Source organism: Athene noctua, chromosome 3, assembly GCF_965140245.1.
Source record: "Athene noctua chromosome 3, bAthNoc1.hap1.1, whole genome shotgun sequence".
NCBI lineage: Eukaryota > Metazoa > Chordata > Aves > Strigiformes > Strigidae > Athene > Athene noctua.
In genome coordinates, this window is record NC_134039.1 from 2228307 (window position 1) to 2255766 (window position 27460).

General features: G+C 42.3%; 3 protein-coding genes across 6 annotated transcripts in view; 1 reads left to right on the plus strand and 2 right to left on the minus strand.

The window, feature by feature from the left end:
• PHF21B (PHD finger protein 21B) overlaps positions 1-9981 on the minus strand; it is a 289303-nt gene extending 279322 nt beyond the window's left edge. The window contains exons 1-2 of the mRNA XM_074901758.1: positions 9570-9981; positions 9364-9442 (exon numbers count right to left, since the gene is read on the minus strand). The gene's annotated coding sequence lies outside the window, so the exon portion shown is untranslated. The remainder of the gene's footprint in view (positions 1-9363; positions 9443-9569) is intronic.
• Positions 9982-9992: 11 nt separating this feature from the next.
• On the plus strand, positions 9993-27323 carry NUP50 (nucleoporin 50). 3 transcript variants are annotated; one of them, XM_074901773.1, is made up of 9 exons: positions 9993-10639; positions 13330-13408; positions 14501-14584; positions 16755-16950; positions 18171-18833; positions 19833-19911; positions 20955-21073; positions 22274-22325; positions 23236-23417. In XM_074901773.1, exons 2-9 carry the CDS (start codon positions 13340-13342, stop codon positions 23267-23269), a joined length of 1296 nt encoding a protein of 431 aa, XP_074757874.1. In that variant the 5' UTR covers positions 9993-10639; positions 13330-13339; the 3' UTR covers positions 23270-23417. The 3 variants fall into 3 exon arrangements, with proteins under 3 accessions (XP_074757874.1, XP_074757872.1, XP_074757873.1); XM_074901771.1 differs by lacking the exon at positions 22274-22325 and having other exon boundaries at positions 9997-10639; positions 23236-27323; XM_074901772.1 differs by lacking the exons at positions 9993-10639; positions 22274-22325 and adding an exon at positions 11247-11284 and having other exon boundaries at positions 23236-27323.
• Positions 14255-27460, minus strand: part of KIAA0930 (KIAA0930 ortholog) — a 97478-nt gene continuing 84272 nt past the window's right edge. Inside the window, exons 10-11 of one of the 2 annotated variants that reach the window (XM_074901766.1) lie at positions 15711-15762; positions 14255-14546 (exon numbers count right to left, since the gene is read on the minus strand). In XM_074901766.1, the coding sequence (XP_074757867.1) occupies positions 14513-14546; positions 15711-15762 (86 nt within the window). In that variant the 3' untranslated portion in view covers positions 14255-14512. The remainder of the gene's footprint in view (positions 14547-15710; positions 15763-27460) is intronic. The other variant, XM_074901769.1, reaches the window with a different exon arrangement.

Here is a 27460-nt window from a genome sequence, read left to right on the forward strand (position 1 = left end):
AGGAAAGAGGCTGTTAGACTGTTAACTGTCTTAAAGGTTTAGAGTTCTCAGACATACAGGAGGAGAAGGGTACAAGGTCTGTCACCCACACGCTTAACTAGGGGTGTGAGACTGATAACTGGGTCCCATCAGGTGCCCAAGTGCTGAAACATCCCTAAGATCTCTACAGAGGGCTTCAGTGATTTAGAAAAGCACCTAAAATACGAAGATGCAATTTAACAGTAGCATCGTTAAGTGGCTGAAGATCAGGAAGACGTAGAAAATGTACGTAATGTGCAAAAAGCTGGGCACCAGAAACAGGGTTGGCATAAGAGTATCAGGAAGTCAGCCTTACAGTCTGTTGTAGCCAAAGGATATTAGGAAAGGACTGGCTAAGGAAAAGCAGGGCTAGGAACAGGACTAGCTAGGTTATATAAGATAAAAATGTCGTCATGAAAGGTATTCACAGAGAAACAGACCGACAAAAGGAATCATTGCCATTCTCCCTCCCCAGAGTTTTGCCAGTCTCCCCAAATACGCACCCAGCGTCACGAAAGTAAGGCCATATTTAATGAAAAAATATTATCAGTCCAACAACTTCTACTGAACTAATTGAAAAGTATTTGAGGCTTCTGAAAGTCTGGCCCACGACAGCTAAGATATTTTTATGTATTCAGAAGTCTACTCTCAATGTAGCATGCCTTCACCTAAATGAATATACAAAGTCTGTTTAAAAAGTCTGTACGCTTGCTGTCACTTTACAAAAACCTTTAGAAGTTTTGTGGTTAGGAACTAGGACACCATAAAAATCCCGCAAACAAATAAAGATTTATAATAAAATGTGCATCTGCCTTGTTGACCACCAGGTCAGATCCAGAGTTCCTCACGCACAGTGGCCTGAATTTTTTGGCTCAGAACTGGCAACAAATGCTGCCTAGCAAATGGGGGTTTCTGTTGATTTTCCCCCAGCTTCCTTCAGTCAATAGCAGATGGAATTTCATTTTTCTAACAATGACTATAGGCTTAGAATAACAACTCTTATATTTCCAACAGAGATGATGGAAAGCAACAACAACAATAAAAAAAAAAATCCCCCACAAACATTCTGGCCATCTGGACACTGAAAGGCAGAAATAATGCTTCTCTACAGCGAGGCTCTTGTAACGTGCCCACAGTCTCACTGTGGGTAGAATTAGGCACTGTATTTCGACAAAATATCATATGTAAATAATAACATAACTTGATATTCGTAAGGATATTTTTTTTTTCGATAAATATAGAAAATGTTAATAAACCTGCTGGCTTCCTAAAACTTTACGGAGATGCAGCCAAAACTATGACATCTGTTTGTAAAATGAGAAAAAGCTTACATGTGAAAAATAGCTCGAGTAATTAGTATTTTTTTTAAAAAATTAAGACAATGACTGCTGCGAAGATCTGCAAACTTGGTACAAACTAATCTTTTGTTTGAAGTCTGGTAGAGCAGAATTTACATTACAGTCAGAGAAGGAGAAAAATTGACAGTCTTGACCTATTTTGCAGCTAAGACTGAGCAGAAGAGTTCTGTAAACACTTTGGGATTGCTGAGATACGTTACTGTGACAAAACATTCCACTCTTTCAGAACACGTTTCACCTTAATACCGGTGTGTTTGTAAATATTAATTAGGGCTAATGACCCCACTTTGAAGTGAGTAATTACTATTACAATGATGATGAAGTAGAGTTGTAATAACGTACAGAAGAATCTTGAAAACTGCATCCAAAAAATTTTTTTTCACAGACATTTTTCTAACTGAGGTAGCAGAAACCAAACTGAACAGATATACCCCTGACTTTGAATTCTGGCTTTGACCTGTGTATTCTTTGGACAACTCCATTATAAAGAATTCAGTGATTGCACATTAGTTGCGGAATATTTTATGGAAATTTGACCCCTTCCCCAATATAGGGAAGAGTGCAGAAAAATCCCTTATTTTTTTTTCCTTTTCCCATTTTTTTAAAGGAACTTTGAAACACATGAAAAAAATGTATGAAAACATGTCATTTCGTTTCAGACAAAGCATGTCCACTGGTCCTCGACTATTTGTAATATTGGCCTTTCTTTGCCAACAAAAATTTTTCAAGTTAATATGAAATTTTAATTTTTAGAATATTTTAGGGAAGGATCTATTAATAATTCACATAGCTCCTCTACTGTACTGACCCTCTTTAAGATGTTGTGGAGCTCTACCTCCTTGGGGAAAAGGGTGTTCTGTCTTCCAGAGCTCTTTGATGCCCAGTGATGAACATGCCTTCCACGTCAGCCCTTAGAAACCCCTACAAATGTGCTAACTAGCCTAGACAGCCATCTTTGGTACTTGGTAGCACTGGAGATGGGCACAACACATCAGAAATAGTCTAGAGCAGGGTCAGTCCTATTAGGGGACAAAAGGAATGACAGTTGTGCTCATTCCCTCCAAGATTATTATAAAAAAGTTGAGTTCTCATACATTCTCAAATGTCTTCCTCAACTGGGGAGAACAGCTGTGTTTAAGACACCTTGGTTTTAGCGGAAATGTGAAAAAAACCCAAACATTTAAAACTCAGGAAAGAGGTTTCAGGCTTAACTTTATATAAAGTAACAGGGAATTGAGATTAAAAGCTGGAGTCAACACATTTTACAGACCACTAGAAGAAATTTTCCTATTTCTCAGCCATATTCATAGAAAAGGTTTGGATAATCTTGTGTAAGTACAGGTTATTTTTACTGTAAACATGAATCCTTTTCTAAGAATTCTATTTCATTCTCATTTTTTTCATCAATTTGCAAATTTCTAAGTCAGTCAGTATTTCAAAATGCAGCTTTTGTAAAAGACCTCTCACGACCCCTGACTTTGCAACTGTGATTTCTGTTCTTTAGGAGTTATTTAGTTTTGTTGTTTAAGAATAAACTCCATTTCATTTCACTCATATTCTTTATCACTGAGGACCAAGAGACAACATGGTATTCTGAAGGGCTAATTAAGAGATTGGTGGTGACATTTTAGCAAATCCAATTCCCTGCTGGGAGGTGTTCCTTTAATTCCCTCTTTTATAATTTTTGGACTAGAAAAAAAAAAAAAACAAAAACAAACGGCCAAGAAAACAAAGCCTTTTTACAGCTATTTTGAGGTATTCTGGGTTTTAACAGTGGATCAGGTAAACACTGCAAAACTGACAATGACAAGAGGAAAACCTGTAATGATACTCTAACCCTGGATCAACACCGAGTCCCTTACCTGCCAACAGCAGTGTAGGTGTTAACGCCTGTATTATCACACACTGCTGAATATTTCCAATCATCAAGTCTTCTGCATAGCGTAGATCAGGAGGCCTTATGCAACCTAACAGACACATATCCAATTAAAATATTTGCTAGGAATTCCTCAGAAACCTTCCAGGCAACAATGTCCAACCATACAAGCATAAAAAACAGAATGAGGAAATGCCTAGAATCCTCCTAAGTGACCCCGGAAAATTCCTTATTGAAAGAACATTTTATAAATGGACCTTTTCTTGAGCACTAGCAGTGCTTTAGTTACAATGAATAAGAGTTGACAGGGAAAGCAATTTAAAAAGCTGCATTCCTGGAATGATAAAATGTGCAAAGAGTGGAGAAAATGTTTATCTGCTTTAATAAGAAATGTATTTTTTTAAAAGGCATTTTTTCTTTTCCTGTTTTTTACATTTCAGCACAATATCTATATTCCATTTCTTGGGGTTTTTTTCCACCAAACTACACCTGAAATGCCTCACCCTTGGTAAAAACAGGCGAGCTGTCAAAGCCTCATCCCTTCAATGGACCTGGCATGGTGGGTGATGCAATGATGTGGGCAGTGACCTTTTCAATTTAAATCGAATGTGTCTTGCGAGGGCAACGCTGGATTCGTCTTTCAGTTCCTCTTTACATGTTCTCTGCCCCCTCCTGAGACAAAATTACAATCTTTATTTTCAGCATTCAGGCCAAAGACGGCGTTGGATGCAAACCCCTGTCTCCGGGTGACTTTCTTCTTGTCTCGTACAGTTATTTCTGATGATTATTTTTGCTGCTGGAACAAGACACTATTTAGGATTTTTGAGAATTTCGCACAGCTCCAGCGGAGCTGCAAACCAGAAGCCTGGTTTAACCTGGCTGAACAAAGAGCTCAACTGCAAGCCTTGGAGCGAATCCATATTTCTCCAGCGCATGTTTGGAGTTGGTGTTTCGACTGAAAACAGTCTGAACGCTTCCCAAACTAACCCTCTGGGGAAGTTTTCCTGCATCGCTAAGACTCTATCTGCCTCCTCGGGCTTTTTGATGACTTAGTTCAAACACTCCACGGGCCAGAATTTCTCCTGTGCCAAAATCTGCTAAGGGCAGGTTACGGTTCCCCGCGTCAGCGGCACACGTGGGAGTCATGGGGTTGCTCTCGCTTGTGCCAGCTGGCAGAGGGACCCGGTGGCCCAGCTGGCACCCAAGGCTGGAGCAGAGGCACCCCCCAAACACCCCGCCACTGCCTTTCTGCTCACCGGGAGCCTGGAGCCAGCTCCTACCTGCCAAAGAGCGACCAGATGCAACGTGGCAGCGCTGGGCTGCCCCAGAGGGGCCATGCTGGAGGTGGAGACTGATCTTACACTGCAACACCAAAAGGGAAGGATTTTGAAGCTGTTTTAATGAGATACTCTGATTGCAAGAGAACTGCGTGGGCTTACGGACCACAAATATCAGTATCACTGGATGCTGATGTGGAAATCCAGCTCCCCAGGCCCGCAGAAAGTATTTTCATGTATTGTCCTTTGGTTTCTCATGCTGGAAAATAATCAGTGATGACAAAAGCACGGCAGTCACCTCTGGCTTACATCCAACCAGGATTATACAAATATCTTACACCGTACCGGGGGAACTCTTGGGCCAGTTCTACAAATGGATACACAGGCTGAAAATCAAGTGACTGAATTCACTACGTAAAGGATTGAAAGGTCTCTGACACACTCATCTCTTTTCTCAAAAGTATATTCAGTCTTGAAGCCGGTCTACTAAGTTTCAACAAGAGTATTGTACAGAGTTGTAAGACTAAACAAGCTGTGAGCAAACCCAATAAGCTTATTTAGTTTTACCCTTCACTTCCCAGAGCAGCATATAAACAAATGTAGTGCTAAAGCCTAAAAACTGCCAATATCATTGGGTTTTTTTAAAAAAAAAAAAAACAAAACCAAAAACAAAAAACAAGAGAATTAAGTACTTAAGCTTTTAATTTTTACTTTTACTTAACAGCTTAAGTAAACTCTACACACACATACAGCCAGTTTACAGTGAGGTCTAACTGCAGCCATCATTTTAGCAGACACTGATCTGGACATAGTGGACTCTGTGGACAACAAACACTGAGCTCACTTCAGTTCAGAGTCTCTCAGGGTAAGACCCTGATCCTCTTAACCCCCACACCTTTGAACAGGCCTACTGAGTTTAAGACTGCTCAAACGTGTTAGCACTGTGATTCAACACCTAAATTTAGCGCTCTCGCATCCAATGAAAAATGCATTACACATCAGGTGGTAATATTTCAAGACCTGGTACAGGAAAGCACTCTGGGAAGAAAATGGTATATAACATTTATTAACTGTGACAACAGCAAAGTTTCATAAAGCAGAGATGACTCAATTTACACTAAAAATTATGTAGAAAGAGATAGCTTTGTATTTTTCTGTAATTGACTATCATACTGTACTACAAGATGAATATATATCCGACACCAGGCAAAATGTATTCATAAATGAATGTTTAGAAGCTGGCTAGACATCAAAAGCTTGTTTTGGGCCAGGCCACTATCTCTGTCTGCAGTTTTTAAGCACTCAGGGTATCAGAAGTTGGGACCCAGCAAGAGACTCGCACAAAACCATTCCTGAAAATGCAGTCGAAATGACCGATTTCCAGGAATAGAAAAATACAATCGATACAACTGTGCCAAAAGATCAACTCTTCCCAGTTTTCTTCTGCTCCAATTTATGCTCTAAGACACGTGAGTTCAGTAAAGGCTAACTTCAACCTCTAGCGCAACTTGTGAGAAAACGGCATCCTGTGCAGCATCACGTTAAAAAATGTTAAAAAGTTGCCCTAAAGAGCATGCACAGCAGAGAATATTCCTCTTGGGAATACTTGTGTTTATTACACAGACATGAGTACTTCTGTCTGGATTCCTGTGTGGTGGGTGCTACACAAAACTAAGAAAAACGCTGTTTATCCTAAAAACTTTATAAACGAAACTCATAATGTATGTATCTATTTAAGAAGCGCTGTGAATGCCACTGTGAGACTGTGCCTGTAAATAAGCCTTCCAGGTCCCTGACTCAGAGAACACAGAGTGCTGGAAGAAAATGAACAGAAAACCAGAAGCAAGTAGGAAGATAATACAGCAATAAAGCTACGGTTTGCATAAATCACATGGGGGTTGTCCACAGAAATTTGTTATTTTGTATGAAAATGCTGCACGTTCCCATGCATTTCTTAATCACTAGGTTCTCTGTGAAACAGAAGTAGATATATTTTGGTAAATTTGTTCGTTTTTAAAGATTTGCATAGGCATTTGGCTTCTGGGAGTTATGATGTTCGTCACAGACATTGCTTGCTTTGCAACCAGATCGGCCTGTATATCCTCACAGCACCCTCAAATTCCTCAAAGTCCACCTTAACTAAATAAAATACAGTAGAATGATAATGCTGGACAAGACCTGCAGAAATTATACGAGACGTAACTGAAAGATATTTGTCATTAACCTGCAATTAGAAGTTCTAACAATGAGTATCTGATGATTTTTCCTTGGTAGCCTGTAGCAATATTTAATAGTCCTTACAGAATTTCTACTATTTCTCACAGAACTTCTACTTTCTCTGCCTATTTACTATTACCATTTACTAATCCACATAAAGGAGGTTTGATCATTTTTCTAACAACCTGCTACATACTGGAGGATAAATCACTCTTTACTCCCCAAATCTTCACTTTTCTTCACCCAACAGACAATTATTTTGACTTTGCTTCATCAGTCATCTGCTCTTCACTGTTACAATCTTTTCTCAGCACATGTGGATCATTTGCATCCATCTGAAAGCCTACTGCCCAAATCTGGACAAAGTATTCCACCTGAGGGCTTGTAATTATTCGATTTTACTCATTAGTCAACTTCCAAGCCTTAATTCCTCCTGTAAAACAGTGCTTGTGGTCTGCTATAAACTGCCAGGCCTCCCCAGCAAACCAGTTATTCCACACTTTGCATTTGTAGAGGGTTTGTTCTTTTTATTTCTGAGGCGAAACGCTTTTAATTTCCTGTCTGGGATTGATGAAGTTATCGGCTCATTCTTAAAACTTTTTTCAGTTGCATCAGCTAAGTCACTGCTTTCCACTAGGAGGAATTTCTACTGGCCAGCTGCGCTTCTGAACAACTTCTAAGTGTTTGGCACCGTCTGACTGTAGTATTTCAAGTTGAACCTCTGCTTTCATATTATGAGATGACATAAAAGACCATCCTGTTCTAACACAACCATCATAAAGACCTCAAGAAAATGCCTTCCAAAACTTCTTTTCACTAAACTCCTTTTCTAATACTTCCTTTTAAACTAAACTCCTGTTAACTGTGTTTTGCAGCATCCTCCTTTTAGCCACTTTTATGTTTGTCTTTGAAAACCCAACCCAAGAATGGCACTGCTCAGAGAATACTAACCCAACGGAGCTTTGCAAGCAGTGTGCTTCAGAAGAGCACAGGATAGAGAAATGGGGCGTAAAACAAAGGAACAGCCAGAAAGCATAGTGGTTTTATGTGGAGTGAGAGGAGGAGACAATCAGGGGAAAAAAAAAGTCAATAGTGACTATATGGGGGAGCAGAGCACAGGCAAAGGGACTGAGCTGAAGAGAATATGAAAGGAGGAATGGGGAAACAGTGTGACAAAGACAGGACAGGTTAAAAACTAGTTAAAACCTGCAGATTTCTCTCGACCTGTGAGGCTTTTTGTTTTCTTCTATTTGCTTTTTTCTATTCCTGCAGCCACTTCTGTCTGATGGGCCTGCAGACATAAAACTTACCTCCACTGACCACTTGATCATCTCTACACAGTTTCATTGTCACCTCATCATTTTTGAGCACAGATAAGGTGAACTACCTGGTAAATAGTCCTGACCACGCCCACAGACACCCTTCTTGTTTTGTAATACACTGAGCTTCAGAGTAATTAGGGGAATGGCAATTAAAAAGTGTCTTTTCTTTGGGAGGGATGAGAACTGGCCACGTGATCCAGAACTCACGGGGAGAACATGGAATGTTTCTGCTTGCTTATGCAAATCATGCTTGATTAGGGCTATCTACTCCTTGTTGTGCTGCTATCTGCCTGGCCTTGAAAAAAAGAAGTTGTGTGCAGAGAGCAAGGATGCTGGGAGGGGGACAAACACAGCAGCCATTAACAGCTCCCAGCAACCGCAGGGGGCAGGGAAGGGCTGAGCACAAGTTAAGAGCCAGAAGGAAAGTTCTTACCCCACATCAGAGAGGTCGAGTGGAAAGCAAGCAGGAAATACTAGCACCAAGTCAGTCTTTAAAAGTTATAGAAGGAAAAAAGCTCTCTAAGCAGGAGCTGAAGGAAGCAACTTTGAGGTTTTGGGGCTGAACAAGCCAAATGACATGAAATCCAGGGAGAAACTTCCACAGCTTAAGACAGAAAAACCCAGGAGCGCAGATTGGATAAAAAAAAAAAAATCTATAAATCTTCTGGCGTGCTCGGACAATAAGGTCACAGTGTTAGTAACAGAGCTTTGCACATTGTGCTAACAGAGGCAAAGAGCAATTATTTTAGAAATCCTCTTTAAAGGCTGCATCTGACTGCTGTTGCAACTAGGAAGGGACAAACTAGAACGCAGCCAAACTCTGAGAAAGGATAACTTCAACTCTCAGCCTGCAGGAGAGCAAGTACAGGTGGGGTATTACCACAGGTAATAGGGGTATTTCAAGGATTTTATATTAAGAGAATTTTTCAAAGGGCTGCCAGAGACAAAGCAACAAATGGCTGAAAGGAGAATGGGGGTTTTGTGTTCCTGGATTAAAGGAAATATTAAAAAACACGTGAAGTCACTGATGGGATCTAAACTAGCTGTGTGCCCGTTAAAGAAAAAAAATTAATGCTGCTGACAGCCCTATTTCTGACAGTAAGCCATAACACGATACTTGGGAAACATTTAAATTCAAAGCATCAGCCCCGGTTTATGCCATCATTATGCAGCGAGTCACACTTTAAAACAAAGTGTCTCTGAAATCCCAGGAGGGCAGGTAAAATGAGTTTTCCAAATTATTACCTGAAGACGGTTCAAAATATTTGTACCATTCAGAAAGAAGAAAAACATACCGTAAAAATACGTTGTTTGAAGGTTAAAACTAGGTAACACAAGCAGGGGTCTGGTGTACGCTTTTGGAATATTAGGGTCCTAGATATAAAAAAAAAAAAAAATAAAATCAGTGCCTCATATCTACTGAAAGAGGGTTTCCCCCTCACTTATTTAATGAAGTTATAAGCTTTACAAGAGAAAGCTCTTTATAAACATGATTTCTTACCTGTTGGTTTGGGGTTTTTTTTAAATGTTATGTCAAGGCGTTTCAGCCCGCAAGCTTGGCAGCAGAAGTCTCAGCTGTAAGCTAGCCCCTGAGGGCACAAACCCCGCCGCGCCGGGGCTCACCGAGTGCTTCCGTGCCATCACTGCCCTCAGGCAGCCCCTGAGGCAGAACCGCTGGGGCGGGCGCTCAGCCCCTAACTAGAGCAGAGCGCGTTACTCCGGCACCTCACGCTGCCACCACTCGCACCTGCTACGATACCGCAGGGAGAAAAAGGCTCCAGGGGCCGCTCCCGCACGGGGCCTGGCGGACAGCGGCCCCGCACGGGGCCTGGCGGACAGCGGCCCCGCACGGGGCCTGGCGGACAGCGGCCCCGCACGGGGCCTGGCGGACAGCGGCCCCGCACGGGGCCTGGCGGACAGCGGCCCCGCACGGGGCCTGGCGGACAGCGGCAGCCGCGCCCGGCGGGGCGGAGGGAGCAGCTCCCGGTAGCGCAGGGTGCGCCCGGCCACACGAGGATTAACCAAGGGCCGTGAAACACAAACACGCACCCGCCCTCCCCCCCCGGTACCGGCTCCCGCGGCGGGAAAGGGTGGAGGGGGGGGAAGGGGAGCGACGGCACCGGCCACGTGACCAAGATTCAAACGGCCGGCGCGAGGCCCGGCCCTGCCGCAGGGCGCATGCGCGGCGCCGCCGGCCGTTGGCGAGGCGAGCCCGCCTATTGGGCCGCGGAGAAACACGTGATGGGCGGCGGGCTCCGCCCCTCCCCGCAGCGCCGGCGGCGGGAGGCGGCGCATGCGCGGTGCGAGCGGCCGCGGGGCCGGTGGTGGACGGAGCTTCTCTCTCTCTTTATTTTATTTTTTTTTTTTTAAAAAAAGCAAATTTTTTCCCCGTCTTTCAGGAGGGACGAAATGGCGGCGGCCTGACGCCGCGCTAAGGCACGCCGGTTATCAGTCCGTGAGGTATCCGGCCCGGCCGGGGGATGGTGAGCGGGCCCCGGGCCTGGCAGCCTGTGGCCAGACTCCGCCTCCCGCCCGCCGCCCCAGCCCCGCAGCCCCCCCGCGGCCCTGAGGGTGAGTACCCGCTCTCCGCTCCCCCGCCGCCCTTCCCGGGACCGCCCGCCCTGGGGGGTGTGTGTGGGCTGGGGGACGGGGGTCCGCTGAGGGAGATGGGCCCCGGAGGGAGGGGGTGCCCGTTCCCGGCGGGTCGGAGCCTTCCCCGCGGCGGCTGGCCCGGCGTGTGCGCGTCCCACCGCGGCGGGTGTTTACCCGCGGGCCTCCGCGGCCGGCGCTGGCATCGCCTTCCCCGGGGAAATCCCCCCTCCGCGGGCCTGGAAGAGGAGGACAGCGCGGCCGGGGGGTGCCCAGGAGGCAGGGGGTTCACCCTTGGGGCCTCTGGTTCGCGATGATGGGGGGCGATGGCATTTTGGGGAGCTGCGGGAGGGGGGCAGAAATACGTCCCGTTCTTTCGAAAATGCGGGGCGACTCCGTAACGGGGCGGGGGGGGGGGGGGTATTACAGGGGGCTGCAGTTGGGCCTTTGGAAAGGCAGCGAGCAGGACTCGGGTCTCTTACACCGAAAGAGCTTGCGCCGAAACCGCAGCTTTTCTGCGCAAAGAAGAACCGTGGGGCTTCCGCCAGTTCCGCGCAGGGCCCCGCTCCGCCCCGCGCCTCCCAGGCGGGAGAGGAGACACCGGGGATTTCTGCCGCCTGCTTTGAGGTTGGGTGCTCCAAAGGCGCGAGTTTTGTAGCCTTGTGGTAAAGAGGTTGGATTTGTGGCATGCAAATGTTAAACTGAGGCTTGTTCTGGAGCTGCTGCGTTAAGTAGGGCAACTGGGGTTACTGAGTGGATTTTAGGAGTTCAACGACACATCTGTATTGTGTTGTAGGTTTTTGTTTTTGTTTTTTTTTAATTAAAGAGCTGTTTCTCAAAATACTCCCATCAGAACATTTGCTCCTGAAACTTCTTGAAGGTTCTGAATATCACATAGAGGCGGGTTTGCGTTGCTGCTTGGTTCACGGGTTAGAAAAACGTGTTTGGGATTCTCCTGAATTCGTCCGTGTTAGATCCTGTTTCCAGTACTGAGGTAGAGAAACCGTGTAAACACGGGTCGGTGCAAAGAACCGGGAGCCAAAGCCAACAGCTTGAGCCTTCTTGTGTTAGTGAAGAACAGGCTTTCTAGTGAATGTGGTCGTCACGCCTCAGTGGGTGGGTTAAGAGAGGTAACTTGATCTTCCGTGGAACCCGGTGGTTTAATTCTAGGCTTTGCTAGTCCCTGAGCTGTGGCTGCTGCCGAAAAGACGCGATCTTGTCTTCCTCTGGTTGCAAGTGGTTGTATACCCCTTGTGGGAGACGGGACTGGGGAGCCAGTATGACTTGAAAATCAGTTTTTTTTTTTTTTATTTTTTTTTTTTCCCCCCAATGGGTTGGTTTTAAATAGTTCCCTAGTCTGCAGAAAATCGGGCAGGGCATGGTAGGGCCTCTGCTTTCAGGATGGTGCGGATTAGGGCGTTTTAAAGTGTTTACACAAAACAATCTTTTGTCACTGTACTTCCAAAAGATCCTAATACCTTATTTGTGAAGTGTGTCGTACCAAAATTCATTACTTTGACATGTGATTTCTGAGAGACTGCTGTGCAGCTGGATTTACTGTTCTAAAATATTCCACCGGCTAAACAAGATGTTCTGTAACCGTGTTTTGTCATAATTTTCAGCTCTGAAATTCAACTATTAGTGGAATTTTTTTTTTATCTGACCAGGTCTTAATCACAAACCTAAGAGTGTTTTTTTGAAGAGTTCTAATTTTTGTGCTTGCTCAATACTTAAATTGCCACAAAACTACCTCTTTGAAAAGTTTTCATGTTGAGTGTCAGATGATACAGTTGTTAAAAAAACTTTTTTTCATACGAAATTTGAGTATGGGATTGCTTGCCAAGTCTTTCAGGTACAAACTATAACTGGATTCATTCTTTGGTTTTGCACAGAGCTGATTAGGTGGTACTTTAGTAAAATGGAACTCAAAAGTTAGAACTCACATTCCTACATGATTTTCCTTTATGTGGGAGAGATAACTAGCAACATTATGATCAGTTGCTTACAGTAGTAGCTCTAAAATCCATCATACACTTTATGTCTCCTCTGGAGGAAATTTATTTGTAACAGAAATTTTCCGATTTCTATTTAGTAGTAGTCTGTGGATCCTGATTTTTGTAGGAGAGCTTTGTCTTTATTCTTACCCAGGCTTTCTCTCCAGTTGCTTCAGTAGTCCTTGTCAATATTTATTTTAGATGCTATAAAGCAAACTTACTTTTCTCTTGCTGCTTACATGGGTATCCTGAGGCAAGATGGAGTGGAACATGGCATGTTTTAACCAGATCTCTTTTCCATCTTTTTGGCTTTTTGCAGCCCTTCAGAGTAAGTGATGACCAGGTGTATGATGGGACTGAAAGGAATTGCCCTAGCCAGCATTGCTGCTGCAGAAAAATTATCCCATAATTGAACCGCATGTTTCTGTTGTTGCTTAAATTTAAGATCAAATATGGCATATCACCACAACTTTAGCCTCAAGTGCTGTTGATTGTTGTCGCCACAACAGTTGTTAGAAACACTTGGTTTTCAACTCGCATTCCAATTTTGACCTACTTTTATATTTTAACTCGATTCCGATTATTTGTTCTAAGTAATACAGATTGGAGATCATTGTTGCTTAGAATTTAATTTCTGTGCAATTGATTCTTTTTTTTTTTTTTTTTCTCTCCACACAGGTGTGGAAAAATGGCAAAGAGAATTGCAGAGAAGGAACTGACTGACAGAAACTGGGATCAGGAGGATGAAGCTGAGGAGGTAAGATCCCCCCCACCCTGCAGGTAGTAGGGTAGTTACTTACATGTGCTGTTTATCTTGCGGGTAAAATCTACAGTAAAATTGGTTAAAAGCGTAGCAATTAAAGATAATCTTTTATATGTGGGGTTTTTTTTAATTTTATAAAGCTTCTGATATATGCAAACCATATGGCAAAGCAGTTTTTAACAGTTAAAATGACATCAGTAGCTCAGGGGGAACCCCAGGCTTGTTAAAACGCATAATGCTTTTGAACTCTTCCAGTGAGTGATGGGTATTTACCGAGATCGCAAGAAAAAACAAGTTTTGATTTCTTCAGATAAATTTTAAATTTTTTTCCTGTCTTGTCCTTTTTTTTTTAAAAAAAAAAAAAAAAAGGTCAGTAATAGTTTCTTTCAGAAATATGTTAATTTGGAGAGTTTAGCTGAATGTCCCTACACAGCCAGAGGAATTAGGCAGTCAAGTGATATGTTTCATCTGATTGTAAAAAGAGATTTTCACGTTTAGTTTCTCATACTTCTGGCTCTAAACAAACTGTTCTAGCTTCTACGCTACTAAGAGTATTAAAAGTTTTGGCCTATAAAATGTGGGAAAGAAAACTGATAGTGTTCTTCCAGAAATTTGAATATAAGAAAACTTAATTTCCTCATTTATTGCAGGGTGGTAATTAGTCATTAGCTGCCTTTGCTAATACTTGAATTGCAGCAGACTGCAGGACTTAGAGCCTAGATCTCAGTGTACTTCTCCAAACCAAAGGTTGTTTGTAACAGTGCAGTACTGACGGATTACCTTCAGCAAAGATATCTTATTTGTTAAAAGTAAAAAAAAATTCTTGAACTATTTGCTGTAATAAAATTGCGATTGCACAAAGAGAAATGTCATGCAGAACAAGAAAGAGAGTTCTGAAAGTATCAACTAATGTCCAAGTAGTTGGCAAGCTAATCACAGTACTCTATTTTCTAGGTGGTTTTTTTTACTTATTCCCTTATTTGTTAGGAGCAGTGTTAAAAAACTTACCCTGGTTGTCTCTTCAGACTATGGTGGACTTAGGCATTCTGAGAATGTCACTAATGATGCCATAACTTCCTCTTAAAGGTGGGAACGTTTTCAGTAGCTAGTGAAGAAGTCCTGAAGAACAGAGCTATTAAGAAAGCAAAGCGCCGAAATGTTGGATCAGAGGTAATGTGATCACTGAGCATTAGTGCTGTAGTTCGACTCAATTGCAGAATATAACATCTGTGCTCAGGTTTTTACTTATTTGGGTTTGTAATAATGCTGCATAAAGCTGTTATTTTAGAAGGGATATACAACTCGTCAGCTCAGACGTGCAAATTAATTTTCACTTCCTGCTCTCTAGCAAGAATAAGGCCAGAATGAAAAATGGGTAATCCTAGTATTGACTGTATGAAGAGAGATGTGTATTTTGAAAGTATAAGTGCAGTGTTTCAGACACAATGTCACCTACAGCTGGGTAAAATAACACTCAAACTGCTCCAGTTTCATCCTTTGCAGAGATGGGAGGCCTGGAAATCGGAAGTTACTAGTTATCCATGCTGGAGGGCTGGGGGATGTCTCAGAGGCTAAATAAAGAAAAAACTGTTCTGAGAAGGAAACTGGTGTCTTTTGTGAAGAATGCTGCTACTTCTTTTTTTTCCCCCCTGTGAAGAGCTTTAGTGCCACCTACTCTTTGTAATAACAAATTGAAAGGTAGTTGGCCTCTCTTCCAGGTTTGGTCCCTGTGAAAGCATTAACCCAGTCCAACCAAATTGTAGTCCTTTCAGAAATTCCTGACAGATGCTTCATCATATATATCTTCCTATGAAACATCCAACAGGGCATGTGCCGTGTGAGAAATAAGACAGAGACTGGACCTATCACTCAAATTGGTTTTGGATTGGATGGGCCTAGGTACAGTTAGGAGCTGGATAGTTTTCTCCCGTGTTTTGATCTTCTGCTGTCCAAGCAGTGTAAATGAGGAAGCTGCTTTAATCCTACTTTGGCCTACAGTAGTTTTAGCCACAAATGTGGTAGAGGATGCAGTTAATTAAAGGGTTGTACTGGGAAGAGGTGGTGTAAAAAACAAACCACAGCTTGAACAGGAGGGATTCAGGGCAAATGGAATAGGAAAACCAGACCTGGCTGAGAAAGGGGACCAGATGATGGGAGAACAAATAGTCTTGAGCCTGGGAGTCTGCTGCCAGAGATCAAAGCTGGGGGAAGAGCTAGGATAGTCAGGGCAAAGGCTAAAAAGCAGAAGAGATGGAAGGACACCTGAGGTTGCATAACAAACCTGTGACATACTTACCAAAACGTAAACTTGAAACGTATTGATGTCCCTAAATGGAGCAAGCAGAATGCTGCAAAGAGAAAGAGAAAGACTGCAGTTTAACTGGAATGTCCAGAGAGAGAGGGAGGTAGGCTGATCAAAGGGAGACAGAATAAAAATAGCTGCCTAGAAATGAGGAACAGGGGACTGCGCTGGAAAAGGTAAAGCACAGAGGGAAACAAAAAGAGCCCGTACCCACAAGGGCAGATAACTGGAATAGAACCTAAACCGGGTGAGTTTTGTGATTTCTTCAGTGGTAAAAGCAGATGAAACTGGGAAGCAATTCTCCTTTTCCTCTGATGGCTTTCCATGTTGAAAGTCCCCTTCCCGTAATGAGCGCTCGTTACCTCAGAAGACATCATATAGAGTCCCTAAAAGTGGCAGTGCCTATTTACGTGTTAATCACACTGTATGTTTCAAAAACACGTAAGAAATATACCATAAAATACTACAGTTGTAAAGATAGTGTTGAGAACTAGGTCATGTAAAGGCTGCAGAAAGCACAGATACCATCTCATCAGGTACAGTCTTTGCCCCTCCCATCAGTCCCACTGGAATATTTTGGGGAAATCACTCAAATGTTACACAGGTGACTACAGATGATGCTGTTCTGAGGAGTGGCTTGAAGCGTTGGGCTCTTGATTGTAGTTGTAAATGCTAAAAGTTGCTGAAAATAAGTCTGCGATGATACACTGCTGTGTAATTATTTAAAGCAAACAAGTTGCTATGAATGTCTAAATAGGTAGTCAAACACATCCGCTGCTCTGAACAACTTTTCTGGGTGCACTTCCTAGATCTAGTTTATTTTCATACCAACCATCTGAGTCCTTTAAAAATAGTAGCAATGTGTGTCATGAGGAAGCTATTAACTTTTGTTTACATAGCTGACTTAGAATAACACACCGAATGACACGCTGAACCAGGGGAAAAGAAATGGATTATCAGGTGGGGATAGGATTTTTGTGGAGGAGATGTAACTGGTTGTCTCTCTCTCACTCTTTTTTTTTTTTTTCCTCCCCCCAGTCGGAAAGTGGAGGAGCTTTTAAAGGGTTTAAAGGCTTTATATTGCCTTCTGGAAAAGGAGGAGGTGGCTTCAGTGGATTTGGTAATGGTGCAGGAATAAAGTCTTTAGATGGGCTGTCTAATGGAAGCAGTAGTGTCTCTAGCACTCCTTCGTTCAGCAGTTTAAAGACCACCTCTGAAACACAATCGGCGTTTGGTAAGTTTTTAATAAGCTTTAAATATTTTTAAATATTTATCAATTCAGCCATAAAATCTGTAGGGTTATTTTAACAAAAAAACCAAATTCAAACAACGCTCTAGTTCTGCTTTAAGGTTTTGAGACTTTATTTCTCTTCGTAAGATTTCTTAAAAGGATTTTTAGACTGCTGGAGGGGCAAGTTATCAAATGCCTGCAGTTTGATAGTGGAAACTAAATTCATATTTGATCTAATACTGGAGGTAGAAGCTTTATGGGCACAAATGGGAATGGAAGATATTGGTACAAGACACTCTGAATAGTATAAAACAGCTGATAACATGTTCCAGTTAAATAATTGTCCCAATTCTCTGAATTGAATTTATTTTAAAAACACAAGCTAATGGAAAATGTCCGTTTAGTAGGACTGCAGTTTCTTTGTGTATTTTTTTTTTTAAGGTCTTGATTCTTTATTTTTTGCAGTTCATGGTAGGTACATGCTGCATAGCTAAAGCCTTAACCTTTTTTACTCTGTACATCTTACATTGCAAAGGCTGTCTAGAATTTTATCTGTTACATTTATACCTAGATTTTAAGACACTTCAAATATTTTAGCCAGTCTTATGCTCTAGTAGTCCCTGAATATTAGAGGCAGAAATGTTGACCATGCCACAGTGTTTCAGAGTCGGCATGCTGCTGAATAGAAATGGTGGAGTTTGAAGTTTAGAGTAACTTAGATTTCAGTGAGCTTAACTAAATGAAGAGAAACTTAATGAGGATTTTCTTAATGTGCTTACTGTGTTTTTTATACGGAAACCACTCAAATGTGCAAAATCATGGGCTAGTGGGTTCAGAGTTTTTTGAAGTACATGTAGCATGAGAGAACTAAATGTTTCGTTTTAATAACTGTTAGAGCTTGGTAAAGCTTGAATTAAGATTGAGGTTTTGGTGAAATACAAAACTTTTCTTTTTTCAATGTTACTCTGTACAAGGTTTCTGCGGATTTTTTTATATAGAACTCTGTGCTCTATCTACTTTGTCTATCCCTGAACTAACTTTCTTGTCTAGGCTTAGGTCTGTTTCACAGCATTGTCTGTTTACTTGTGTCTGGCACACGGGGTTGTGATCCCAGAGAAATCACTCTGAGTGATTTGATACAGAAATACTGAGAACATTAGTCAGGCTTTCATGAGAACTCTGCCTTCTAGAACTGTTCTGAACCATGTTTTTTCTTCTGATAGGATCCACAATGTCAAATGGCCCTACTACTACTGCATTTACCGAGAAAAAGGCTGCGAGCCCAAAAGCTAACGGTGGCAGTCAACCATCCTCATCTGGATACACTCAGAGCAAAGTTTGTAGCTCTAGTGTTTACCACAAACAGTTAGCAGCTTTAAACTGTTCTGTGCGTGACTGGATAGTTAAGCACGTCAACACAAACCCACTTTGTGACCTGACACCCATCTTTAGAGACTACGAGAAGTATTTAGCAAACATTGAACAGCAACACGGCGGCAGTAGCGACAGCGGCTCTGAAAATGAAAGCAACAAGACACCTGGCTCTCAGCCTGCTTCTACATTTGGTAATTCAAAGCTACAGCAAGGATCAACATTTTTGTTTAACAACAACAAAAGTGAGGATACATCGGACAAAAAACCTGAAGCTGCATCAGAAAAAAAAGACCCGTCGTTAGGAGCTACGTCCACCGTCTCGTTTAATTTTGGCAAGAGTGTCGACAGTTCTGTTTTGGGTTCCCTTGGTTCAGGAACACTTAGTAGTTTCTCATTTTCTCCTGGGAATTCAGGTTTGTTTGGAAAAGATGCAAACCAGGCTAAGTCTGTCACTGCAGTATCCACCAATGTCTTGGAAGCTCAGACAGAAGGCGGCAATGGTGATGATAAAGGTAAATTCTGTTGAAAATGATGATTATTTTTTTTTAATGGTAAGCTGTGAATGTGTGTGCCTTAAGAATAATGCCAAGATGAAATAATACTAAATTGAACTAGATCACAATGGGTCTTGAATTTGAAAGTACAAAACTGTACCGCTAACCTGAAAATACCTCAGTCTTGCATACTCTTAAAATAACACTAAGAGTATATGGTGATCAAACCCCGTGTATTTCTGTCAGATTTATACTTTCTGTAACAGAATACAGTTCTGTAGCTGAATGCAAGACTTGAAACGATGACATTTAAAGCAACTGGTGTGTTCATCTTTGAGCCTGCAGGACATTTGAACCCTGCTGCTTTTCCTAGTGGGTTTGTCAAGAGATCCCCTCAGTAAAATGTGTGAGATAGAGAACAGTTCCATACATCTTTCTTAATAGATGGTAAGGACAATAAAATGACAGACTGCTTGATGGTTTTACTCTGCTGTTTCCTTAAGCTAGGCACAGTAAGCTGATAGAAATCCTAGCAGCTGAGGGACTGGAAAGGGACAGTCCTGCCACTCTCTCTTGGTTGTCATTCCTGCAACTAGCTCCCCCCAAAATTAAACCTGGCTGTTGGAAGTATTTGTTAGGCTTTACTTGGACCCCTGTGTGGAGACTGAAATATTCTAACTCTTTTCCCCCCCGAGAGAAGGTTTTGACTTAAGTTTGACTTGCTAAGCTTTCTATTTTTTGGTTTTGATTGTTGGGAGTTGGGTATTTTCATCCCATTTAAATGGAAGATGAGCATAAAGTTGTTTGAGGGATGTGGCTGAATGAAAAGAAGTTAAGACTTTTCTGTAGCCGAAGCTGCTTCAGAGCCCACATGGACTTAAAACATATCTTGACAATCCCTGGCAGGCCACATGTATGCCCAGTACAACATGCTTATGCTAGTTCTAGTACAATGCCAGAACTACCTTCCAGATTACATGCTGACAACATTAATGTATTAAAACTTTTTAATTAAAGGAGGAGAAGAAGACGAAGAAGAGCCACCAAAAGTCATTGTTAATGAAATAAAAGAGGATGATGCTTTCTACTCCAAGAAGTAAGTGACTTTAACTTGGAAGAGCAAATAGAATTATAATTTGGAGAATAAAGTTCATACCTGCATATTGCTGTTCTTTACCACTGCAGTGCAGAATTAACGATGTCTATGTTCTTGACTTCCTAGTTAATAAGGCTTGTTAGGAAGCCATATAGAACGTGAAGTTTCACTTGTAAAAAAGTAATTACGGACAAAACTGCATGAGATCTTCCTAAAATTCTTGCCTGCCTTGGACGCAGCACTAGTAGCTAGTTTGTGTTCGACTTGGGATCAGTGTTTTGCAAATGAAGACGATGTTTCTGCCTTCATTGAGCTTTGCAAGTTTATACTGTAGGGCTCGTGGCACAGAAATAACATACTGTACTTCTGAAAAAGCAGCCAGGTGCTCAGCTGTTTGCAGAGCCTAAAAAAAGACTCTTGGGTTGGAAAATGCTGATTGTTGTATGAAGGAGTGAACAAGTTGTACTTTCAAGTTCACAATGAGACTAACTCTGCTAGAAGCAGTTTTTCAAAGCCTGTTCAGTTGTCCAGGTAATTGCATGTCTGCTTAACACAGCACAGAATTTGTCCCTCTACAAAAAGGCATTTGCTTTATCTGAGAGAAGGTATGTGCTAATATATGACGAACGGCATTAGGTGTATTAGAGCTTCACTTCAAAATGTTTTTAAATTTTACATGAGAGTCCTGTTACAACTTCAGAAAGATACAGCAAGTTCTCATGGTTTTGTAATTAATGTTTTTAAACAGTAGCTTACAGTTATTTCTCCTTAGAGGCCCTGAGTACAGGTTGCTGTGCATTTTACTTTTCCCTGAAAGTTACATGCTTGTCACTTGGATACTGAAAGAAATAATTAACTTTCTGAGAAGGACGGTCTGTTAGCACATGAAACAAGGTCAAGAAGAGTAAAGATCGATGCTACTCACAGCCCGTTAACTCCTGATTATTGTTAAGCTGTTGGCTTACTGTAAGATTTATAGATCCGTGTGTATTTGTGTTTAATCTCTACAAACAAGTGTGGGGTGGGTTTTTTTTTTTGCACAGGTGCAAACTGTTCTACAAAAAGGATAATGAATTTAAAGAGAAAGGTGTAGGAACATTACACTTAAAGCCAGCAGGAAATGAAAAAACTCAACTCCTAGTCCGAGCTGATACCAATTTAGGTAAGTAACTTTCTTCTAGTAGCAAGCGTTGATGTGAAATTTCCCTGCTAAGCATTAGGATTTTTTTGTTACGCAGCGTAACAAACGCGATCAGTGAAAGTCTTTCTACTGGTTTTGAGTCATTTCAAGTATTGAACAAGCAAGTGGCTGCCTCTGACGACTTATGAAATAGTGCACGTGGTGCAGTGCAAGGAATAAAAAATTATCAGTGTAGGCTCGTGTATTTTTTTTATAGCTTTTCTCCATCCCTGACTCGTTAAGTGACTTTGAAGCGTGGCTTAAGGTCCACAGCGAGAAGTACACGTGTGTCAGGAGTGATAAATGAAGGGATTTTTGTGCCAGGATGCAGGCCAGCTGCCCTTTGCCTGCCGTTCAGCCCCTGTCTGTAAACCTTTGGCCCTGCGGGCAGACGCCCGGGTACCTGAGGTTAAGGGGAGGATCCCGTAGGCCAGGCCTGCAGGATTTTGCTCTGAGCGCTGCTCTTTGCACGTGGGCTGAGGTCCAGCTGTTGGACCTTCAGTTGGATCAGAAGTGGTAGGTTGACTCTGTGGAATTTTAGAGTAACCTGTAGGGTGATAGTTCCTCAGAATATCTTTTTGAGACTGACATTACCACGTACAGCTCATTAAAAGAGAAAAACACCCAACTGTTTCTCTGCTTTTATAAGTTAGGGATGTGTTCAGGTTTTTAAGGTGTAATGTTCTGGCTGAAGAGTGTTTACACACTCAAACTGCAGATCAAATGTTGATATGCATTGTCGAGGCTACACTTCAGTACCTGCTTTCAAGAACCTTGCCCGCGGGGTTGACCCGCTCTTGACAGCTTCCATAAACCAGGATAAATATTATACTTAGAGAAGACCTGAGGACTAAAGCCGTGCAGCAGCGCAGGCCCTCGGTACCTCTCGCCTCAATTGCCGTTCCTAACACGCTCTAGCAAGTCTGTGTGAAGTCTCTGCAGGCCCCTTAGGGGCAGTTTTCAAACACCTGGTGAGATTGGGACTCCGGTGCTAGTGACATCTAAATCCTTCTTGTGGAGACCTGGGCAGTTCTTAGCAGTTAAACTGAAGGCAGATGGATGGTGGAGTTGTAGGTGCTTTCAGCATTTCCGTGGGGATTTGAACGTGTTGAACAGAGCAGATGAAAACTTTGCTTTCTCCAAGTTACCTACTCTTTAACACAAGTCTTGGTTTTCACTCAGCTGATGCTAATTTTCATGATGTTGACTCACATTCCCTCTACCTTCATCCGAGGTGACGTATTAGGAAATCTTTCCTTTTTCTTCAGCTCATACACTAAGACATTTCAGCTCGGTGTTTCCAAGCCTCGGTTTCTAGCAGCTGCTGCAGTCGCAGTGACGCACGCTTTCCTTTTTGCGGTCTTCACACAGCGCTCTAATCCTTTCCTAAAATCTCGCTGTGTTGAAAAACTGAACTGGAAAGGAAGGCGAAGACTGACTTTTCCCTAAACACTACTCCCGTGTTCTGAACTATTTACCAGGTTTACAAAACGTGTGCATCTTCTGTGGAAGCAGATTGGAGTTTGTTTGCAACTGTTTTACTAGACCACTAATCCCGAAGCTCGAACTGGCGACACAGTTTTTAACAAGTTGGCGTAGAGCTGCTGCTGTTCGTAACCCGGTGGCAGACCACAGCAGATGGGTTGTATGATTGGAGGACACGAAGTGCTGCTTCTACCATAGTTTGTCTGATTTTTTTGGCTTAACGTGTCTGTAGGTGTGTTGAAGCTAACGTTCTGCTTCTGCTTGGGAGCTGCGCTTGACGGTCAGAGCGAGTAACCTGCGTGAGCGTGAACTAAGCGCTGGGACTGGATTCCTCACTGGCTGCTCCTCCCTTATCCCCTTCCCCTTTCTCCTGTGTGTCCCTACTATCCTTTGATACTCCTCAGATTGCTCCCTTTAAAAAGGGAGGACACAGCATTTTCAGATATTTCCTCATTCCTAATGAGGAAAGAAATCTTTGAGAACGGTGGCCCTGAGCAGATGCTTAGAGAAGAATAAGACAAGTCTATGTGACACTTGTGAAGTGCCTTCCTTCCAAACACGAACTTAAAACCCTCTTTAGTAAGTATACTAACACCTGTATTGCAGTAAAAGCTGAAAAACTGCTAACTGTATTTTATTTTTTTCCTCCTCACACGCAGGAAACATCCTGTTGAATGTTCTCATTCCACCTAAGATGCCGTGTACAAGAACCGGAAAAAACAACGTTCTTATAGTTTGTGTTCCAAACCCCCCGATTGATGAGAAGAATCCAGCTGTTCCTGTCACTATGTTAATAAGGGTGAAAACAAGTGAGGATGCAGATGAGTTGCACAAAATCTTACTGGAGAAAAAGGAGGCTTAAATAAGTTGCAGTCAGTGATTTTGAGGAATTCTTGCCAAACTGCTGCTGCTCTTTTTTTTTTTTTTTTTTTTCCTTCCATTAACTTCACTTGAACACTTAACTCTTTACCCTGATATTAAGAACTGTTAGAGGAATTCTGGAAAAATTCTGTGAGGAAAAGCTAAACTAGCTAATAAAAGCTTTAAATAGAACACAAGTGTTGGACTGTGCTCCCTCATTTGTCAACATCTAAAATGTGGGACCTCTTCTGGATAAAGCACTTACACACTTTAAAATTTAAATTGCTTTTTTTAACACCGATTTGACTGAACGGACTGAAATCAGAGTACAAAAACCTGGTACCAGAGCTTCCTCACAAACTGCACTGCAATGCAACAGCCTCCTGTTTGGAGAAGGGAGGGTGGCGTTGAACTCTCAAAACTGTTTCTAGGCTCCGGATTTTTAATTTTCATTGGTCTGTCGTATTCTGGTGAGACTTAATTTTTTTCAAACCTGGTGACACCAACGTACCCACCACTGCTAGTGTATATTGTACTGTGTTTTAAGTCTTACAGACTCGTGTGCTTTTGGGACTTGGAGACTGCATCTCCAGCTATTTAAGAGAAAATTTTGCTTGCGTAGTCTTGTTGACAGTAGTGTTTCTTAGAGAAGAACCGTCAGTTCTGTTCTTACTGTAGCAACAAGCTAATGATGTGCAATAGTACAAGCAGACAACTGGAAGACTGTTTAATCTTGGACCACGACGGCAGCTGGCGTTGGCTGACTCTGGAGGAGTCAGGCAGAGGGTTGCACTGCCATTCCGGACCCTCGGAGCTCCTCTTCCCTCCTCCCTCGGGCTAAAACTCAAACCCAGCAGAGGCAGAGTTGGAAATGTTGTACTTGTCTTGCTACTAGGACTTTTCTGAAGATAGCTAGCTCTTTTCACAAATTTCAGGATTTTTATAGACCTTTATATTGCCTCTGGCCATTACCGAGAATACATGCATAAATGTGTGTGTGTGTGTGGAATTATTCTTCCCATGTGCTAAAACGACAGTGCTTTACTGCATTACATTGAGTAAAGCAGCAGTTAGCAGCTTTAGGACAAGCCTTCTGGGGTGAGTAGGGAGCACTGGGTTAATCTATAACTTAGTTTTCAGCTGCGTTAAAATTAACCCTGTGGCAATAATTTGTGGATCAGAATATCATTCTGTTCTCAGTTTCCATCTCAACTTCATCAGACTTTGTTTGGTTACTGAATCAGTTTCTTTTTTCAAGTGGTGTTTGCTGGAAACTCCTCCTCTAATAATTGGTTTTCTGCTTTACTTCCAGCCCGGGAAGCTATCCTAGAGCTAGGTGTTACTAGTTAAACTTCAACTGCTCTCAGCCCTGCCACGCTGACCAGCTCTGGGGAGGTGGAAGGAACGGCCTGACCTGCCTCTGGCTAACGCAGCACAGAGGAAAAATCCCCTTTTTTTAAAAAGAAAGCAGCGTGATGCAATTGTGCCAGGGCCCTGGGAACCCACCCTAGTGACGCTCCTGGGGTGGAGAAGCAGCAGCAGCACCATTTGATGAGATGCAGCACGTTGTACCTGCTCCCCACTGCTCTTGGCGGGGGGGCAGGCGGCTGCCTTGAGGCCTAATTCACTGCACAATTCAGGTTACGGCCTTTTTTTTTTTTCTTCTTCTTACATAAAAGGAGGAAAAACTTTATAGGATCTATAGCTCTTTTGACCAAAGTTCAAAAACAAAGGCCTTTGCTCACATTTCAGTTACACTGAGGTCACAGGAATTGCATTTTTAAGTGTGAAGGGAACTCAGATACCATTTCAAATATTATTTGAAATATAAACTGGTGCCTTTTTTTCTTTTCCATTGGGTCAGTACTTAACCATTAAAAGTGACATTACTTTCCTCAAAATAACATTCTTTTTTTGTTAGTTTGAAAAAGTCTTGCCGATACTTAAATTGGAGGCCAAAAGCTGAAGGCATGTGTGTTAATTGTGTATGAATGAAAAGCAGAACCTTGCCTGCAAGTTTATTAGAGGCTCAGGTTCCACGTCCAAGGTTAATTTTGCATTTGTCTTTTGACTGTGGTGTCTTCAACGTGTCTCCAGGCAGCGAGGTTTGAGGGGCTGGAGCACGGCAGGGGGCTTTGTTAACTCCGTACAGATCGTATCCGTGCTCTTGGGTTGGTGTTTGTCTCCTTCCCAAAGCTGAGGGATGGGTAACTGTTCCCTCAGCCACCAGAACGGGGACCAATTCACTTAAAACAAGTCAGAGACAAAGTGAAGTTTTTAGTTGTCCCTAGGCTTTGCCTCCCAGGTGAGGCAGCCTTGGGGTTCCGCAGGCGTGTGCTCAGCCCGGTCTAAAACGTGATGAGTGCCTCGTGTGTCTCGTGTGGACAAGCTGAGCACGGTGTAAGGAAAAATAAGTAGAATAATAATAAATTGTGCCAGAAAAATTAAACCTTGCACTATCCCTGGTAGCAAGTAATATCCTATTAGCTGCAGGAAAGACTAACTGAGATGAGACACCTTAATTCTTCAGCAGCGTGGTGTATTTATCAGTCAAGCTAGCGGAAGGTGTATAATTGGAATGTCATCTTCATTAGAATGTCAGATGTATGCAGAAACGTATGATTTTAAACATTTTACACAGGGAGAGTTGCCAGAACAAGAATAGGGAAAAATGTTACTGCAGATTTTTTTCATTGGCATCATTCATAGTGACCCTGCGATGATCTGGACAAGGAAGCGGGAGAAGTCAAGTCACACACTTTTCACTTGAGTATTCAGTTATAAAGCACAACCCTGCTCCAGTACTGTTATAAAACCACATTTTTGATGATGCTTCTTGTAAGAAATATTAAAATATGCAAATACCGCAAAAGGCCAGAGACGGTTACGTAGAAATAAAGGCCTAAAATGAATTAAAAGTAAAGGTTAGTGGTGAGGTAGAGAAATCAGTCTACTATTGCCTTCCTGAGAACGGGGCCCGTGCTGCACCAGGAAGGGATTTTGACCAGAATTCTAACTCGGATGAGGCGTTCCTGTGTCTTGGTAGATACTTACTGTATTGAACAGGTGGCTCTCAGGTACCTGAGGTTAAAGATGCAAGTTTCCTCCCTAATTTCAGTTACTGCCTTCACTCTTCCAGCTGTACGCAGGCGTTGGAGTGTCTTATGGCTCACACCACCTTCCTTCTGCTGTCATTTTAAAGTTTTCAGCTGCTTAGAAATCTTTCCCTCTCACCTCCCCACTCCTTAAACCAGAAAACCAACATCTCTGCTTTGTTTAATTCTCTCAATCATCTGCAAGGGAGATTGTTACAGTTGGTTTGAATTTTATTATAAAATATTAATTCACTATATGCAAAGGTTTGGGGTTTGGTGTTTTGTTTTGTTTTGTTTTGTTTTTTCCTAAAATGTACTTAAAGTTACTTATTTGGGAGCACAACTGTGTTCCTGTAATCCCTTTTGGTTGATGGATGTGAAAGTTAAAGTGAAGTTTACAGTTCAAATGAACATGTTGTAGAAAACAAACCAATTAGGAGGTACGCTTTCCTATTAAGGACTTCAGTCAGCTCCCTCTGCAGCACGGTAACATTTACAATGTCCTTAAAGACTTTTCTTTCTGATGCCTTAACTTATTTGCATATGCTAAAATTTCATAGCTGGTGCCTGTGTGCAGAAATTAACTGACATTAAACGATTCAAAGTGGCATGAGCTAGTATAAATCCAATGAAAATGCTGAATGTGATGATTTGTTAATTGTTAATAGATTTCAACTTGCTCTGAATTGGATACTTAAGTTTCACAGAACTTGTCACGTAACGATGTTTTCATTAGTTCTAATGCATTGAGGAAGTGTACAAAAACCCACGGAAAATGTGAATAAATGAATGGGAGAAAAGTGTCTCGCCTGTGTCCCTTTCCCTTTGACTGTTGAATGCTGTATTGATAACGGGGATTTTACAGTGGGTTGCTTACAGGTGAACTCCTGCCTAGCAAATCCCGCCTTGCTAAGCGCCAGTTCAGCAA